This window comes from Lithobates pipiens, unplaced genomic scaffold (genome assembly GCF_037356315.1).
Source record: "Lithobates pipiens isolate NorthernLeopardFrog02 unplaced genomic scaffold, aLitPip1_a1.2 Scaffold_22, whole genome shotgun sequence".
Taxonomy (NCBI): Eukaryota; Metazoa; Chordata; class Amphibia; order Anura; family Ranidae; genus Lithobates; species Lithobates pipiens.
Window position 1 is genome coordinate 166,584,034 of NW_027507784.1, and position 20,470 is coordinate 166,604,503.

At 43.5% G+C, this 20,470-nt stretch overlaps 1 protein-coding gene across 1 annotated transcript in view; it reads right to left on the reverse strand.

Moving 5' to 3' along the window:
* Positions 1–20,470, reverse strand: part of LOC143924327 (neurobeachin-like protein 1) — a 305,361-nt gene that overhangs the window by 61,319 nt on the left and 223,572 nt on the right. The window contains exons 27-31 of the mRNA XM_077448578.1: positions 18,988–19,076; positions 14,242–14,826; positions 4,281–4,456; positions 2,821–2,971; positions 2,591–2,719 (exon numbers count right to left, since the gene is read on the reverse strand). Coding sequence (XP_077304704.1) covers positions 2,591–2,719; positions 2,821–2,971; positions 4,281–4,456; positions 14,242–14,826; positions 18,988–19,076 — 1,130 coding nt within the window. The remainder of the gene's footprint in view (positions 1–2,590; positions 2,720–2,820; positions 2,972–4,280; positions 4,457–14,241; positions 14,827–18,987; positions 19,077–20,470) is intronic.

Sequence of the window (20,470 nt, forward strand, 5' to 3'; positions counted from 1 at the left end):
CGCTGGACAGGTAAGTGTCACTATTTTAAAAGTCAGCAGCTGCAGTATTTGTAGCTGCTGGCTTTTAAAAAAAAAAAAAAACGCGGAGTCCCGGCGGACTCCCGCTTTAAGCTTTTTCAGGTGAGAGCCCCTCCAGCTGCTGAGACACACGCTGTATTAGCACAGATTTAAATGGGGTTTATACACTATTACTCCCGCTAGAGGAGTTTTTAAGGCATTTTACAATATAATTAAAAGAAAAGTCATAGGTGGACTTTGCAGTTCCTATGCTTTCCTCTTACCTTTTCCTTGCTGCAGGATACTGCTGTAAACAGACAGATCCAAACTTCACCCATCACGACGGGCAGCGTGGTTAAACCTTCAAAGACCGGATCCCTTTTTAATAGGGGTTCCACTCCTTTGGACCATGTATAGCACCCCTCAGGACAGCTTTAGGTAATGTAGCAAGACCAAAAAGAGTCCTGGTTCCTAGGGTCCAGCCCTCAAAGAGGAGAATTACAGGCAAAACCTTATTCTTCTATGCGAGCCCCAGGTACCATCCTGGAACCGCAGTGGTGGGATGGATCCGGTTGTAGAGGCTTTTTAAATCCAGCATGGATCTCTCCTGGAGCTCCGCAGAGCACATCTTCACTCGTGCCTTTAGACACTGGGGAAGGTACTCCTGGAAAGAGGAGGGGTTAAATAGGGGAGTCAACTTCCTCTATTGGGTGTGCCAGTGTCAACACCTGAAGGTAGCTATAACCCACTAAGTTAATACTTAAGGCCCTGTGTCCTATGATGTACGATAAAGAAACACATTGGCTTTTCGAATGTACCCTGCCATTAAGAGTGAATATTAAAATTATGGGATTTTTGTACTCACTATAAAATCCCTTTCTTGGAGTCCACTCTGAGGCACAGGAAGTCCTTAACCTTTGTGCCATACTGACACCTACACTGGCAAACAAAAATACGAACTGTAGGCTACCCTAAGATAACCCCTCTTGCTATCAGCATGTTTAAGTTCTGTAGCAGTACTGGGAGCATGATTATATACGAAGATGGGTGGGACCTGTGTCTTTCAATTGACTCCAAGAAAATAATTTTCTAGTGAATGGCAAAATCTTCTTTCTCGTCCATTGAGGAACACTCACTCTCAAAACAAAATCAAGTCGGGCTGAGTGTGGATTGGATAAATCTTCTAGTTGTAGTTTCAGAGTGGTTCACACTGCATTGATAAGAGCTGAACCAGTCTCTGTTAATTTGGCAGTAATAGCAGTATGCTATGCTTCTTCTCAGAGGTTAGCTCATCAGTCAAGGGCTTGAGTGACTCAGAAGCAGACAACATTCTCTGTAGCAGATGGCTTGGAAGCCACCAAGGCCACAGGCAAATCAGAAATAGCATCTGCAGGAAAGAGTGCAAGACAGTGTTTGTGGCCTCTGCAATTAGAGTTAGTAACTGCATGAGTTGTCCCATAAATTAACTGTCCCCTCATGTACTCATGTACTCAGGCACTCATGAAACCTGGACAGCTAGTGAGGATCATACTAAAGCCACTGAAGGCAGGGAGCAGGAAATTATCAAAGATCAAAATTCCACAATTCTTTGCAAAGCAAAAGCAGCAGCGGAGATGCTTACTTGACCCTGTATGGCGGACAAGAGAGCACAGAGCACACACATGAATCTATAGATTACGTTATCACTTAGTATCACAGTATTAACCCCTTTTGTAGCAAAAAAGGCAGGAAAAGGGAATAAAGGCACCCAGTTCCCTATGCAAACCAGACAGCTTCAGTTCAGCCAGACCTGCCCACTTACTGAGTCTTTAAAGGCAAGTTCTCTGGCAATGCCAGCGAGTCTGGACTTAGAAGGTGCTCCGCAGCTAACTTTTACCATTTTTATGTTACAGTTTCAAACCCTGCACAGAATAACATTAAACACTTTGCATGACTCCTGATCATGTGATCACCATTATTAGCCCAGTCACAGCAATCAAGCTCAAAACATGAAAATGCATGCTTACTATTGTGGAGTGTTAAGTACTCTGTAAAAAAAAATATTACCTGTGGCACATTGTAAGGGTAAACAATTACTATACATACACCTTGGGGGGAAAAGGTAGTGCAATTTATTATTATTATTTTTTTATAATTTGCCAATAAACTGGAAAAATAAGGAAGTGGCAGCTCCACAATACATCATTTTTAGGGGGCCACTGCTCTCAATCAAATGTTGTGCCGAGTGAGCGGGGGTGGGGCCGAGCCGCCCGCTCTGTATCAGTAGATGCAGACAGGGTGGCTCAGGAGTGAGCATGCAGGGGTGCCCCCATGGAAAGCGGCTTTCCATGGGGGCACTTGCCGAAAAGGAGGAGTGTGGAGAGCCAGCGGGGAACCCCAGAAGAAAAGGATTGGGGGCTGCTCTGTCCAAAACCATTGCACAGAGCAGGCAAGTATGACATGTTTGCTCTTTCAATTAGAAAAAAACCTGAAGCTTTTAGGTCGCTTTCAATGTTCTACAGACCATTCTTTCATGTAACTCATCAAATCTTTTAAATAATTTCCACGATTCCCATTCAAAATTTTACATGAAAAATTATTTAGTTCAACCAACCTGTAAATTATCCTGGGCAATGAAGCCAAGCAGAAGACGGAACTCTACTTGGGAAAGCGTCTCCGATTCAAGCCCAGCAGGGTACCACACTGACAGGCTATCCATAAGAGTCACTATCTCTTCCAACAGCTGTAAAAGACAAAATAGGAACAAAAAAAGGTAAATTTGTCTGAAATACTTTAAAAATAAATCATTCACCTATTTAAAGCAAAAAATAAAAAATTACAGACCTTCTCTGTCCACAAAGAGGGGTTTACGTAGCCCTCAGACTGCAAGAAGTCTTGTACAATATGCAACAATCGGTTAGCATTTTCAGCATGAATCTGAGATTTGGGGTCTCTGTTTTCAGTTACAGCCCATTCTGGCATTTTTTCCAGTAAACTGTGCATAATAGGAAGAAAATACAAAATAGATTACATAAGCACAATCACACAAGTCATTGGGAACTAAACTTCTGAATTATAATGCGGAATGTTATGGGGAACATTTACCAAGCAAAACACCTGTGTCAGTAGTTTCTGATGGAAACACCCATTTCCCAAATCAAAAACTACATACTAGATGCTGCCCAGAGACTTTACTCACATTGAAGCTAAACAGGTTAAGTTGCATTGTTTTAGAACTAGTATGTAGCTCAGATTTTGGAATTGGCATTTTCGATCAGAGAAATTCCACACAAGAGCTAGGCTTCATGACAGATTCCCGTCATTTGATTCTTTAAAGTGGTTGTAAGACATGAAATATGAACACAGCATATTCCTCTATAGTGTCTACTTGTCTCAATCCAGAGCACTAAGTGTAATTTCCTTTCACTACCTCATTCGTCTGCTATTAACATGAGTTTCTTCTGACAAGTTTTCCTGACACCAAGAGAAAAATAGTGACAGGGGAAGGAGCTCCAGCTGATTTAATGGAGTGTCCATTCCCTCCAATCAGCTCTCAGGGCTCTTTTGGCTGATGTAATTTCAGCTCTCTGCCTCATTTTCAGAGCTGAGAAATCCTGTGTAAATTGTGCACTTTGAATTGATGTAGAGAAGAGAAGACTGCAGATAAACAGGTACAATTTATGGATTAAGATTTGTTTAATCTCTGTGTATCAAGTGAGGCTAGTCACTTCACTGGGTATATGGAAGGGTTTACAACCACTTTAAAATAAAAGATGCATTTACCAAAGGACATACGTTCTTTGCAGTGAGACATATCCCTCTATTATCAGGATTTTAGACCCTTTGGCTCTACATCACTCAGGTCACTGGTTTTAAACCCAGTGCCACAAATCAGATGTGCAGTGTTCAGAGAAATATAGAAGCTGCCATTGCTAAAGTCGCCTTCTAATTATTCTAGTAGCCCAGCTGTCATGCTGACCCTCTGACTTACCGGACCCTATGTGCAGATAAGGCCTGTTGACTTTCATGATCTGAAAATTTGTTCCAGGACAACAGACAGTCATGTATTGTTTTGTAAAGGAGTTCAACAATGGAAGTCTCTATTTTTTTAATGGTATTTTTATACATGAAATCAATCCTATACTCTGTATCTTTACACCCCTGCCCACACCCCAGTCTTTTTTTCACTCAAAGTCCCATTCTAACCAAGCTTTGTACAAAATTGCAGCGTGGTGATGCAAAAGAAATCTCTCTGGGCCTCCAATTCTCAGGAATTCCGAAAAAAACGTGGACAATGCACATACTTAAGCTTAATTTCATCTGAAGGCCGCAGCAGTTCATTGGACATCCCAAGGTTGGTGAGTGCTGAGAATACTTGTCCTCGTTCTATCCACGTCATATGGTCAGATTTGTCAAGGCCTTTCCACATCAGGCAGAGCAGAATATCTGTAAGCAGCTGAACGAGCTCCTCTTCACAGTCCTGCAAAGAGTGAGAAGGATTTTTATGTTAATGTTAGGTGGTTTACAAAGAAAGACATGATTTAATTTCACCTGATGTTACCAGTGAGCGATCCAATACTTGGACCCATTGATCAATTGTTTCAAGCTCCTATATGTTCCCGGGAAAAATCACGGGAAACTGGCTTTGTCCCGGAATACGGTAGGCAACTGAAGCAGATTAGCTGCCCGGGTCGGAGGCCCCTCCCCTCTCCACTCTCTGACTGTCTCCTGTATGATGTCCAAACCCTCTCTGACCGTCTTCTGTACCATGTCCACACACTCTCTGACCGTCTTTGGTACCATGCCTGAACCCTCTCTATGTCCTGTACCATGCCTGAACCCTCCCTGACCATCTCCTGTACCATGTCCGCACTCTCTCTGACTGTCTTCTGTAGCATGTCCGCACCCTCTCTGACTGTCTCATTAAGCATGTCCCCACCTTCTCTGACCGTCACCTGTACCATGTCCACACCCTCTCTGACTGTCTCTTGTATCATGTCCACACACTCTCTGACCATCACTTGTATCATTTCTGCACACTCTCTGACCGTATCTTGTATCATGTCCGCACACTCCCTGACTGTCTCTTGTACCATGTCTGCACCCTCTTCTGTACCATGTCCTCTCCCTTTCTGACCATCTTCTGTACCATGTCCTCACCCTTTCTGACCATCTTCTGTACCATGTCCTCACACTCTCTGAACGTCTCTTGTATCATGTCCGCACACTCTCTGACCCGCTCTTGTATAATGTCTGCAGTCTCTGACCATCTCTTGTATCTGTTTGATGGGATCAGCCTGGGGGGGTGGTGTTTGGAGTATCTTTATCTGCTGATTGTTAAACTTTCTTGAATACACATATTTCTATTGTGGTGTAGGATCTGGGCCTTCCGTCCCTCCATTTTTTCTTTCCTTCCTTCTCTCTCCTTCCCTTTGTATGTCTTTCTTTCTCTCTCCCTCTCTGTTTCTCCCTTTCTTTTTCTCTCTCCCTCCCTTTCTCTTTGTTCTCTCTCCCTCTTTTTCCCATTATCTTACTTTCTCTCTCCCTTTCTTTCTTCCTCCATCCCTCCTCTCTCCATCCCTCTTTTTCACCTCAGACTCCAACCACAGCCCCTTTAAGCCACACCCGATATTTAGTTTAAATCATGCCACCTTTTTTCTCAGTGATAAATCACTCCAATAAATGAATGTCCCTCCCCTAATTAAAATAACACTCTACCTACACACAAAAAAGTGTCCCTATTTATTTTTTCAAAATGTTGGCAACTATGGTTCTATAGCCTAACACACAAGTATAGATTACTGTACGTAATGAGCATTTCCAGCACGCTCATGTTATAATATTTTGGTGTGTGAAGTTCAATATGTTTGTGGAACAGAATAATGAATTTCATTAGCTTTTGGGTGACTTTTTTTGTCTGATATTTACAGTTATTGTAAAGGCAGGTTGTTTATCTTTTTTTTTTTTTTTTTTGAAACTCCGTTTTTTATTAATAATATTTGGCACAGACATATATAATAAGCAGACTGTATACATCTTTGTGGGATATAAACATAACTTGATAAACAATGACAAGCCGTACAACAATAATTGCCCTGTACCTCAGTTATATCAAAATCATATTCCACTTGTATTTTTTTTTATTTCCACCCTCTCCCCCCACCCTCCCAACAACAACAAACAACCCAACAAAGAACAGATGCACTCATAAGGATACCAAGTAGGTGGGTATGAGGTCTAGAACCTCAAATCATTGTGTCAAGGGCCTAGAAATCCCATGGCAGCGCTAATTACCGCACAACAGATCATAGAGGAGCAGAATTACATGTATCTATCCCATCCACCCAGTCTCCCCATATTTTGAGGAATTTCCCTGGCTTACCCCTTGTTTCATACGTTATTTTATATATTGGCAAGTCTTGGTTAATCAAAGCTTTCCATTTGTTCAGGGAGACCAATGATGTGCGCGTCCAATGTAATAGGACCGTCTTCCTAGCATAATAAAGGAGAAAACGCAAAAATTGTTTCTGATGGTTACTAATGCCAACCTCCTCAAAAACTGAGAGGAGGCACCATTTAGGGCTACAAATATTGGGGAGGTCAAAGGTAGTCGCCACAAAGTGGGTCACCTGAGACCAAAATGGTCTTATCCGCTCACAGTCCCACAACATATGTAGTAGGTTACCTTCCTCCCTACCACATTTATGACACAGAGGAGAAGGCAGTTTCCGCATACGGAAAAGGCGTAGAGGAGTATAGTATATCCTATGAAAAATGCGTATCTGGATCATTTTATCTCTGGCGGAAATAGCAGTGCTAAAATAAGTATCTAGAAGTTCCTCCCAATTATCGTCCGACAGGTCAGGTACATCCCTCGTCCATTGTTGTCTCAGGATTTGCAATCTAGAAATTTTAGGCTCATTCAATAATTTGTAATAGTTGGAAACCAGTTTAGTATGTTCTGGTTGGGCAAGCGCCCCTTCCAAAGTAGAATTCTGAAAGGTAACAGCCCGGAGCCCAAGTTGAGACTCGGCCGCATGCTGCAACTGTAAATATCTAAACCTCCAGGATTCAGGTATACCCAACTCTTGTCGGAACGCCGGAAAGGTTTTAAATCTACCCTCCTCGTATAATTGGTGGACATATTTCAAACCCCTTTCGGCCCAATTGCCAGCGAAAGGGAGATCTCTAAAATGTGGGAACACCGGATTATTCCATATGGGTTGATTAGGAGAAATCGTGGAGTGGGGTTCAGGCACCAGTGTCTTACATATCTTAAAGATTTTGAGAGAGTTTGCAATCATATCTGTACCCCTCCTCTCAGAAATCGCTCCTCTAAAGATCACATTTGACAGTGTTTCATAGGAGGAGAGCAACGCTGCCTCTGTTGCAGTAGCAGCATTGTTCAACTGTGGAAATAGCCACCAATGAACATATACCAACTGTGATGCATAGTAGTACAATCGCAGATTCGGTATTGCTAGCCCCCCTTTGTGTATAGGTAATTGTAAAGTAGCCAATGCAATCCGTGGATTCTTGGGAGACCATAAAAATGTAGATATCAAAGAGTCAATCTCTTGAAAGATCTTCTTTGGTACATACACTGGGCAATTCGCCAAGACATACAGCAACTTAGGGAAAAACACCATTTTAAATAAATTAGCCCTCCCCATCAATGTAAGAGGTAAACCCACCCAGTTATTGAGTTTAGCCTTAAGCGAAGCTATACAAGGAAGAAGGTTATCCTGGATGTATGCCGAAATCGGTAGCCTAACCACCACCCCCAAGTATTTAAACGATGTTGTGAATTGAAGCGGACAATGTTGTGGTAAGTGGGCAGGGGACTCTGAGTCTAACGAAAATACAGTGGACTTAGTCCAGTTAATCTTCAGGCCTGAATATACGCCAAAATCAGTGATCAACCTCAGCATTTTGGGAATCGTGTATTTAGGGTTTGACAAGTAGAGCAACATATCATCAGCATAGAGCAAGATACGTTCTTCCAAGGAGCCAATCCACATGCCCTGAAGTTCCGGAGAACTCCTCAATAACCTCGCTAGAGGTTCCACTGCCAGAGCATACAACAGGGGTGACAGAGGACAACCCTGTCTGGTGCCCCTGTGGATTCTGAAGGGTCTAGAAATAATCCCATTAAGCCTAAGACGGGCAATAGGTTGATCATACAATATCCTAATCCAGGTGATAACATTCTGTCCAAAACCGAATTTTTCCATAATATATATAAGGTACGGCCACTCCACGGAATCAAATGCCTTGTGGGCATCTAAAGATACAATAGCTCGGGGGACAGACAATTTATTGGGGGCTTGTAAATTAGTGTATAATCTGCGAATATTACTATAAGTGGACCTACCAGGGATAAAGCCAGTTTGGTCTGGATTAATAAGAGCAGTAATGATGGTATTTAGACGGGTGGCCAAAATCTTAGATAAAATTTTTAAGTCCGTATTAATTAACGAGATGGGTCTGTAGGATTCACAGTATTGTGGGTCTTTATTGGGCTTGGGAATTAATACAATTAGGGCCTCCTTCATAGATGATGGTAAGCAGCCTTGCTCAAAAATAGTCGAGTAAAGCTTTCTTAGTCTAGGGATTAGGACATCTTGATATTCTAAATACCACTCTATAGGGAAGCCATCTGGGCCTGGAGTTTTATGTTTAGCAAAACTTTTAATGGTAAGCAGTATCTCCTCGGCGGAGATAGGTGATTCTAGAGACATCTTTTGTTCTAAGGGTAGTACCGGGAAGTCAATTCTATCCACATATTCATATAATTCCGGGATGGTATAATGGGCTTGGGAGCGGTACAATTCCGTGTAAAATTTGTAAAAAGTTTCCACAATCTCCTCCTGAGTATCCCTGAGAGTGTTTGAGGTATCATAAACACAGGGGATGAAAATAGGGTCCGGGAGCGGAGCGGCCAAAAACGCCAGCAATTTCCCGCTTCTGTCCCCCATCTCAAAAATCCGTTGACGTTGGTATAGATTTTTCTTTTGTGTTTTCGAGAGCAGTGCAAGTTCATACTCCCTACTAACACTTTGCAGGGTTTGATAATGAGGAGGAGAGGGATCTCTAACGTAAGAGTCTTCTGCCCCCTGTAACTGATTGGCCAGAGTTCTCAAACAATCCCCAGTCGCTCTCTTGAAATCCGATACTCCTTGCATATACGCCCCCCTAGAGACCGCTTTGAAAGCATCCCAGGTGATTAGTTCGGGGACCTCTTCCCTATTTTCCTTCCAAAAGTGTGTCACTGCGTCCCTACAAATTGATGCTACCATGGTCTCCTGCAACCAATATGGGCTCATCCTCCACACACGCTCCCCCAGGACAATGCCCGCTCTCATAGTCAGTTGTAGAGGTGAGTGATCCGATATAGCCCTGGGTAGATAGGAGATAGCCTCCACCTCTGGCAATGCAGCCCCAGGGAGGAAAAACATGTCCAATCTAGAAAGCGATCTATAGGATGCCGATGCACAAGAGAATTCTCGGGTATCCGGGTGCTTCCATCGCCAGACCTCCTTGAGGTCATAGGACGCAGCCCAGTCACTTAACACCGTAGATGATGGTCTAGTGCAGCGTAGCCTATCCTGATCAGCATTCATGACCTGGTTAAAATCCCCTCCCATAATAAGGTGACCACGCAACATAGGGAGAACCACCGCCATGCAGGCTCCCAATCTTTGTAAATCAAATGGTGGGGGCATGTAAAGGTTTACCAATGTATATAACACACCCAGGTATTGCAGTATGACCACTACATAGCACCCCTGCGGGTCAGTCCTAACCTCTAGTATCTGGACAGGTAGGGACCGTAATATGAGTATAGATACCCCTCTAGAATAGGTCGAGTAAGTGGCATGGAAAGCATGAGCAATATGCCTCTTTTTCAGGGCCATAACCTTTGAACCCATCAGGTGAGTTTCCTGAAGCATAATTATTTGCGCCTTAGTGCGTTTCAAATAGTCAAAGACCAGTGATCTCTTAATCTTCGAGTTCAGCCCCCTGACATTCCAAGTAAGACAGTTAAAGCTCATTCGTATAACGCAGTAGTCATATGAAGGGGGGAAAGGAGAGAGGGCAGGACAGCAAAAGGGTCCCACTCCCCCCCCCCTCCCCCCCGACACATTATAGACAATAAACCTAAAATGAAAAAGTTGAAACTCCCACCAATATTTTCGTTGTCGTTGCGTGCGTGCATCAGGTATACCAAGGAAATAAAACAGGAGCAAACATCTCCAGGCTAACCTTCCCCATTCCCCCCTCCCCCCTCCCTGCTCATTACCCCCAACCATAACGAGCTTTAGCCCAAAAAGAAAACCAAAAAGGGAAGAAAAACAGAAAAACTGTTTAGTCCAGGGAGTGACCAGTCGTTGCTCCCAGTGTCAGTTTAGTAAGAAAAACTATGTCAGATCAGAAAAGAGGAAGCTTGTGCCTCCTCCGGCAAAACATATCACAAATAAGGCACCTGATACAGTAGCCAAAGAAAGATATGCGCATCCCAGTGTAATTGTAGACGCCAGGTCCTCCAGCAGGGCAAAATGGCGGTTCAGTGTCAATTCCGGTGCTATGGGTAGGACAACCGCAAAGAGGAACAAGAACAGAATAAAGTCAACCAGAAAGTACCGTATAGAGTGGTCGTCCTCCGCCATGTGTATAGAATTCCATCATAACCTGTAGGGAAGGCACACAACGTGACGGCCATGAGAAAACAGGCAGGGACCAGAATGTTACAGTCCATCCAACCAATCCGAGGCTTCATTGGGTGAAAGGAAAAATTGTACCTTGCCGTCATTAACAACTCGTAATTTGGCCGGGTACATCATACTATATGGAAGATTTTTCTCTCAGAGGCGTTTCTTAACATGGAGGAAGGCCGCTCTTTGCTTTTGAGTAGTAGCAGAAAAATCCGGGAAAATGGAGATCTTTTTTCCGTTGTATTGTATATCTTGTAAGTTCCGCGCGGTACGCATAATGCATTCTTTATCCCGAAAATGAAGGATCTTGGCTAAAATGGGTCGCGGAGGGGCTCCAGGGGGCATAGGGCGCATGGGCACCCTATGAGCCCGTTCGATTGCAAACAGAGGCGACAGTGCCTCCCGTCCCAACAGAGCACTCAGCCATTGCTCCAGGAACTGCTCCGCGTCCTTACCCTCCGCACCCTCAGGGAATCCCACGAAACGTAAATTATTCCTGCGCATTCGGTCCTCAAGGTCTCCCAATTTAGCAGCATGTTCAGTAATCTCTTGTTGATGTGTGCGGAGAGTAGCAGACATAGGTTGCATATTGTCCTCCACCTCACTGATTCTTTGCTCCGCGGTGGAAATCCTAGAGCGAATCTTTTGCATGTCATGCTTAACAATAGAGAGATCCAGCCTAACCGTTTCGATCTGCGTGGTCAGAGTGGTTTGGCATTGATGGATAGCGTCCATAACATGCTTCAAAGTAAGTTCCTCCTCACCCTCTGCCGTTCTCTCCCCCTCCGACCCCCTGTCCACCTGTGGAGTGGGATCCCCCGGATCGCCGTCTCTCTCCCAGGCCTCACCCTCCTCCCAGGGGTCTACGGCCTGCTCTGCTCTCGGGGACGCTGGGGGGGGGGGGGGTATGCTGTCCATGCGGAGAGTCCGCAAAATGTTCCCTGATAGTTGTCGGTGGTTTCGGCTTACCCGGAATACCGGAGGGCACATGTGAGTTCGCCGAGGGGCCGGAGTCAGCCTTCGCCTGTGCCTTGCCTTTAGAGGATTTCCCCGCGGCGGAGGACGCGCCGGCGCCATCTTTGGCCTTGCTGCCCGTCAGCGTGGCCGCCCGGTCCGCGGCGGATTTCTGGCTCGCAGGACCGTTCCGACCCATTCCAGCGGGTGCCCGTGAAGGTAGTGGGCAGTGCGGTGGTGGCTACAAGGTCTGTATCTAGGTAGGGATAACGGATGCTGTTCAGGATGAATCGGTGCCGGAGGAGCTCCGTAAGCTTGCTGCTCACATGTCCGCCGCTGGCCACGCCCCCCCAGGTTGTTTATCTTAATGCATTTTATGCATTAAGATAAAAAGCCTTCTGTGTGCAGCAGCCCCCCCCCCCCCCAACACTTACCTGAGGTCCCTCTAGATCCAGCGATGTTGCAGGAGTTGCTCAGCTGCCCGGGACTCCCCTCCTCATTGGCTTAGACAGTCAGCCAATGAGGAGAGAAAGGGGGTGGGGGGCGGGTCCAAGTCACAGCTCCGTGTCTGAATAGACACAGGTAGCTGTGGCTCGGCTTGGGTGCCCCCATAGCAAGCTGCTTGCTGTGGGGTCATTCAACAGGAGGGTGGGGCCAGGAGCACCGTCAAAGGACCTGATCGGGGCTAATCTGAGCAAAAGCACTATACAGGGCAGGTAAGTATGACATATAATATATAACTATTAGATTTCCAGTGTGTGGTTTTCATGTATAAGATATAGACACTGCATGACTCCCAATTATTTTTAAAGCAGCACATTCTTGTGGGATAAGGGACACTCAGCTTTCCCTAAATTTTACAAGAAGGCCAAGTGGTGTTACCCTTATCGAACACACCAGAATCCAGGTGTAAGGAAGGTAATTTTTTGTTTTATTATAAATATTATCTTTAAGTTTAAACTAGCTTTATTAATTATTGGGGGAAGGGGGGGTGCTAAGAAATAAGCAGACCTTGTATTGTCATGCCAGGCCCACTGAAATAGGTGACGGCATAGACCAAGCCTTAACAAATTTGCTTTGAAACTAGAAACCAGCTAAAAAAAGTTAGAAGCCAGTGTTTTTTATCTAACAAAGCTTATAGGTAGAAGAACATGTAACATGTTCCGGAAGGTGAACTTATCCTTTAACCCTTTTTTGAACCATTTTTGCGTTTTTGCACACGTTTAAAAAAATCATTTTAGGTCTAAAGATAAAATAAAACCCCCAAAACATTATATATTTTCTGAAAGCAGACATGCTAGGAAATAAAATATTGTTAGTTCCAATTTTTATATATCCCATGATATTACTGCAAAAGTAATAACAGTTCAGTAAAAAAACAAAACATTAAAGTTGATTTTAGGGGGCACAAAAACACAATAAACTGCTCAATTTTTTGGTAAACGATAATAGCCAAGGTTGCACCAAGTAAATAGATACCAAACATGTCAAATCTTAAATTTGCAAGCGTTTGTGAAATGGCGACAAACTTCAGTACCCTATAATTTCTATAGGCGACACTTTAAAAGCCCCCTATAGGTAATCAGTTTAGCGTTACAAAGGAGGTCTGGTGTTAACATTACTGCTCTCATTCTGGCGTGTCTCCCCTGTGCTCCACTGAATGTACATCGCACTGCATTACATTCCTTCCCAACCTTGAAGCCGGGGAAACTGTCAACTGAGACATGGAAGTGACATCATGCACGTCACTTCTGGGTCAGCAACAAGGAGAGGGACGCACGCATGTCCGCTTTCCTTTCTCCTCTCTTCCCGATGCAACCCGCTATGCCGGTCCCAGGCCTGCAGATGGTGCAGATGGTGGGCAAGCGAAGCCTGGGATACATAGCATGGGCAGGGTGCGCGGCAGCTCAGGTGCCAGAATAATATTTCATACCAAAAATTAGACCACAATTTATTTTGTCTGTTTAGGAAACCAGTTAATTGGCATACCCTCCCAACTTTAGAAACTGAGATAAAATGTCAACAGGCTACATTTGGAGATCTAAAGCATTCCAGAATAGGAAAGGATTCAAGAGTTATGTAGATTGGAGTACTTTTTGAAAATTTTCTTTTTTTCTCAGTATTCTTCTTCTACCTCTACCAGTCTCAGACCTGCCTTTATTGTAAAGAAGCTTTACCAAAGTGCCAATGGTATCTGTACCATATACACAGAGCAATTATCAAACTGAAACTGCTGGCACTTAATGTCAATTATTATCTAAGCATACTTGCCAAGGATACCGTAGCAAGGTCTATTGTAGACCAGCAGACAGATGGATGTTTTTTACACATTTTACACATGACTGCAATATTTCTGCAGTACATTTGAGCACATACATGAACTTCTGCTTCTATTCCTGCTGGCAGGAACAAACTTCCCCCAGATGTCCTGTACATCAGGGAATCTTTCTGCAGAAAGGCGGTGAGACAAAAGCTTGGGACAACAATTTCTGCTCTCTTTCTTACATAAGAGCCAGTTTTACAATAGTTGTAAACAATACATTTTCAGATTTATAAAATTAGCCCCATGTTGTAATAGCCCTAAATTAAGTCTCACCTCTTTGCTTTCTAAGTTCACAGTGAGGGATAGGTCATCCCTGAAAAGCTGATTAGTAGAACTGATAGACTCTTTGTCCATTCGATCAGTAGGGAAGGATTTAGAAGACTCTATTGGTGAAGGAGTACTGGTTTGGCTTCCAGGTGTTGGATTTTCAGTGTCCCCCAAGTCAAAACAAGCCAGTTCCAGGGTTAGATGGGAATGATCACTGGGCCACATGTCTGGGTCTTCCACTCTAAGCTGGGCCTCACTGAAAGAAGGGTCATCACCATCCAGCAGTGTGCAAGTAGACTGGATACTTGAATTCAAGGATCTGGGTTCTTCAGAGCACCAGCTGTGATTAATATTATTTGAATTGATGCTATCCATTTTATCCACAGTCACCCTTCCCGAATAACTTCTCTGAGACTCCTCAGTTGTGCTGTTTTTATCTTCCTCTTTAATACTGTCAGGACAATTTACTTTAGAATTGCTCTTGAATTCAGAATTTTCCTTCAAGAAGAATCTAATAAAAGTGTCTTGCCAGCTAACTTGTTGGGCAATCTGATAAGCTGCATCTGGTTGGAACTGTAGGAGCTGCAAAACCTACACAAAAGGAAAGAAAACAAAATAGAGAAATTACACAATTAAAGCAGTTGTTACCTGCTTTTACATACACATTATATATATATATATATATATATATATATATATATATATATATACACACACACACACACACACAGTGCCTTGAAAAAGTATTCATACCCCTTGCAATTTTCTACATTTCGTCATGTTACAACCAAAATGTAAATGTAATTTATTGGGATTGTATGTGATAGACCAACACAAAGTGCCACATAATTGTGAAATGAAAGGAACATTATAAATGTGTTTTATTTTTATTTTTACAAATAAATAACTAAAAAGTGTGACGTGCATTTGTGTTCAGACCCCTTTACTCTGATACCCCTAACCAAAATATAGTGGAATCAACTGCCTTCAGTAGTCACCTAATTAGTAATAGTGTCCACCTGTGTGTAATTTAATCTCAGTATAAATACTGCTGTTCTGTGAAGCCCTCAGAAGTGTGCTAGAGAAGCTTAGTGAACAAACAGCATCATGAATGCCAAGGAATACACTAGACAGGTCTGGGATAAAGTTGTGGAGAAGTTTAAAGCAGGGATAGGTTATAAAAACTATCCAAAGCTTTGAACATCTCACAGAGCACTGTTCGATCCATCATCTGAAAATGGAAAGAGTATGGCACAACTGCAAACCTACCAAGACATGGCCATCCACCTAAACTGACAGCCTGGGCAAGGAGAACATTAATCAGAGAAGCAGTCAAGAGGCCCATAGTAATTCTGGAGGAGCTGCAGAGAATCTATCCACATAACAAATATTAGTCTTGCACTCCACAACTCTGGCTTTTATGGAAGAGTGGCAAGAAGAAAGCCATTGTTGAAAGCCACATGGCTTATGGCCATATGAAAGCCATAAGCCATACTCCTGTTTGCAGTTTACAAAAAGCCATGTGGGGGACACAGCAAACATGTGGAAGAAATTGCTCGGGTCAGATAAGACCAAAATTTTACTCTTTGGCCTAAAAGCAAAACAATATGTGTGGCAAAAAACTAACACTGCACATCACCCTGAACACACCATCCCTATTGTGAAACATGGTGGTGGCAGCATCATGTTGTGTGGATGCTTTTCTTCAGCAGGGACAGGGAAGATGGTCAGAGTTGATGGGATAATGTATGGAGCCAAATACAGAGAAATCTTAGAAGAAAACCTGTTAGAGTCTGTAAAAGACTTGAGACTGGGACGGGGATTCACCTTCCAGCAGGACAATAACTTTAACCATACAGCCAGAGCTACAATGGAATGGTTTAGATTAACGCATATTTATGTGTTAGAGTGGCCCAGACAAAGTCCAGATCTAAATCCAATTGAGAATCTGTGGCAAGACTTGAAAATTTCAGACAATCTCCATCCAATCTGACAGAGCTTGAGCTATTTTGCAAAGAAGAATGAACAAAAATGTCACTCTAGAAGTGCAAAGCTGGTAGAGATATAAACAAAATGACTTGCAGGTGTAATTGCAGTGAAAGGTGGCTCCACAAAGTATTGATTCGGGGGGCTGAATACAAATGCATGACACACTTTTCACATATTTATTTGTAAAACAAATATCGCAAACCATTTATCACTTGTCTTCCACTTCACATTTATCATAAAATCCCAGTAAAATACATTTCTGTTTTTGGTTGGAACATGGCAAAATGTGGAAAATTTCAAGAGGTATGAATACCTTAGAGGTATATATACACACACACACACAATAAATATATATATATATATATATATATATATATATATATACACACACACACACACACACACACACACACACACACACATACTCTTTCTATTTAACAACTGTCAAAGAGATCAGCTCTGCGAACACCGATTGTGGGTAACACCACAAGCATAAAGTCGATAATATCACAGAGCTGAACCTAGTCCCTAAAACCATAGTTACAAAATTAGAAAGTTTAAAATGTAGATTCCCCTGATGAGGTCACATGACCTGTGATGCACCGCATAGGGCAGAGCCTGAGAGAGTCCTGTGGCACCCTTGTGGATAGGAGGAGTGTGACACCATATGGCAAGCATACAGAAGAAGCTCTGTGGCCTCGGGTGCTGGCGTCGCCGTCTCATCTAAGGGAAACCAGCAGTGAAGCCTTGCGGCTTTACAGCCGGTTTCCTACTGCACATGTGCGAAGCGCGCTGTGCTTTGTGAATGGCCTGATGGTGGGAGGAGGAGGGAGGCCGACCTTCTGATTGAGTTCACCGCTGAGAGCTCAGCCGGAAGTGGGAGTGGGTAGCTTTCTAAACCAGGTACCTGCTCCCCTGCCGAAAGGTGCCAAATGTGACAGGGGGGGGGGGGGGGTGTTAGGGCAAACAAGGGGAGCTTCCCCTTTCACAAGGATGATATGAACCCAAATTATATTTTACACTATCGCAGAAGCATTTATAAAATGTTATTAGTTGGAAAAAGAGACAGACTATTTCTTAGACAATTTTCTTGTATTTTCTCTTTTATTGCATTTTTAGCATACAGATTAAGTTAGGTGATATTTTGCATTTGTACTGAGGATTATTTGCTACGAGACTGATTATGGCATATTGGTTATACATTGAGACTTATTAATACATTTTTAGTCAGCAGATATGTCTATAAGACGTGTGATTGTGGTTCTTTAACACATTTTATGTGTCCAGCATAATCACATCCTCTTATTTGCTGCTAAAGACAGATCACTCTATAGGTCACTGAATATAATTCAATGTCATTACGGGCTTTCTTCTGATCGGTGTGGATTGAGAAAAAAAATCTCTGGCATCGAATGAACAAATTTAAGTTAAAGTGGATGTAAACCCCATGTTAAACAATTAGAGATAAACACACTGTGTTAGCCCTTTCTTTAAAGAGGTACATTAATTGTACCTGCATTTTCTCATCCCTGTGCCTGTGTCACAGCCCTCCGAAAAATGGCAATCTGTGGGCGTGTCTACAGGCTGGAGCTCAGTAGGTCGAGGGACCATCACAGGACTCCCCTCCCATCTGTACACGCCCCCTTCCCCCAGCAATCACACTAGTTCAGCTTAAATGCTGAGCTGAAATCTGTAAAATTAGTTCTCATAAACAAGGCAGCATTTGGGGCACAGGGGGGTGCAAACTTTTATAGCAGGAGAGCAAATGTCAGTAATCAGTACATGGACACTGCTTATCTGTGCTTCTCTCTGCTAACAGAGGAGGAAGGGGGGCTAGACATCACTATGGACATCAATATGGACAGAGCGAACAGCTTCACACAGATTTAACCCTACAACTGCCAGGGAGAGAGCCAAGGACACAATTAACCCCTCAATGGTGGGGCACTTTTACTGTAATGCCCTACTTTCAAGTAAAAGTGCCCAGCCATTGAGGGGTTAATTGTATCCTCCTGCTCGGCTGTGTGAAGCTGTTCGGCTCTGTTGATAATGACAGTGATGTCTCCCTCTCCCTCTCTCCTGGGGCTGGAGCTCTTTCAGGAGCGATCTGAGATTGGCTGTGGGAGACATGCCCCTTCTTTCATGCCCATGCATAAGTCTCCTAATTAGTCTGTCGGTCACAGGAGACAGGAGGTAGCGACCCAAAATTTTTTGTGTGTCCGTTTCCTTCACTGTAGGAAATTGGAGAGGATTGTAGATGACTGGCTGGTCCTTTCCTGACCAGACTGGGGGCAGATGGCTTCTATTGCTTTGCTGTGTGAGGTAGACTGCTTATTTCAATTTTGAGATTTCAGGTTTACTTCCACTTTAATTAATTCTTACCTGGTAATTTTGTGAATAACACATTTGCCGTCCCTGGGTGGCTATGCGCACTCCTTAACTACATCTAGTGAGGAAGCCATGGTTGTCAATGGTGCCTGCCTTTTCTCCACTCCACTACATGGGGGGGGGGGGGGGGGGGGGTTTGATGGAATTAGTAGTTTATTTAAGATATAGAACATTGTTTTTGCTTCCAATTCACCTCACAAAAAGTGACTGGCATGATTAACAGAAATGTTCTGTACTTGTTGAAAAACAAATGCAGCCGCCACACCTAAGGAGGACTAATAAGCTGCAATATATTACATTTTTATTCTATGGTTTAGTTATACGCATGTGTGTGGTCATCAAATTGTTTTTGTTTAAATAAACCTTTTTACTTACCTTTCTACAGATGGCCACACGTACAGATAGGTCAGATTTGTGGGACATATGCACAACTGCTAACAGATCTTTATAGTTTACAACTGGGTCTGTAAGTCAGGGGGAAAAAAACAGCAAATTACTGAAGCCATCGTTTTTAAGTCTGCATGAAAAAAAAAAAAAGGTGTCACAGGCAAACCTCATTTATAGAACCAAGGGCCGGTGTCTTGTCAAATAGCGTCCTCCATCAGATAGTGTCCCCTGCATACTGCGCATGTGCAGTACACAGGAACACAGATTCCGAAAATTGCCGAGGATGAACGGTCCAGGTTCTATCCCCACTATCCAAGTGGACATAGAGTTAGAATAAAAAAGAGCCGAGCGGAGCAAGGCCGAGCCCGAAGCGTGGCGAGCGAAGCTCGCCCGCGAGGGGCCCTCTAAAATTCACAACCCTATGTCTGCTTGGATGGTGGGGCTACCACCTCCACTCACGGCGCAGGCGCCGTTCAGCTTCGGAGATTTTCCGAAGCTTCGTCTGCTCCGTACTGCGCATGCGCAGTACGGAGCGGACACCATTTGATGGGCGGACACTATTAGGCAGAACACCGGTAACCAGCCAAATGCAATGAAACACAGAAATTCAACACAATGCTTATTCTGTGCTCTGGACCAATGACCTCAAAACCTACAATAGGGCTAGATTACATTTCTGCACCTGGTAACAGTTTATTTACATTACTGAGATAAAAAAAATTACTTGTCTTAAAGATTCAACTTGACTTTTAACCACTTCCTGCCCAGCTTATTGTTAAATGACAGTTGGGCTGGACCTTCTTCATTCGGGGTTGTCATATGACGTCCTCCCAGAACACGACTTGCATGATCTGTCATCGGCTGTGTCCACTGGATCACATGATGGTGACATGACAATTGTAAACAATAGATGGCTTTTGTTTATGCCATTCATTATGTACAATTGTGTTGCTAGCTGTGATTGGTCAAAGTGATCACATGGTACAGACAGGGCCAATCACAGCCCATCTGTACAATAGACACTGAATGAATCAATTTAATTTAGTAAAAAATTTGGTAATAAACAGTGAAATTCACTGGTATAAGCAATCATGTTGTGTAAAAAAAACCGGAGTTAGACTTACCGGTAACTCTTTTTCTAGGAGTCTTCCAGGACAGCCTTTGAGATATAGGGCTCCTCCCTCCGGGACAGGAAACACGTCAAGCCAATTAAATAAAAGGTGTGGTCCTCCAGGCCCTCCTCAGTTTTACTCCAAGAACCGCCGGGAGGCTCTGAAAGACATAACACACTAACAATCATGTTAATACACATCCTCACCACTTAGTCCAATTTAAACAACTTTGGGTGGGAAGCCAGGCTGTCCTGGAAGACTCCTAGAAAAAGAGTTACCGGTAAGTCTAACTCCGGTTTTCTCATATCGTCTTCCAGGACAGCCTTTGAGATGATAAGCAAGGAGCTCACCTTGTCAGG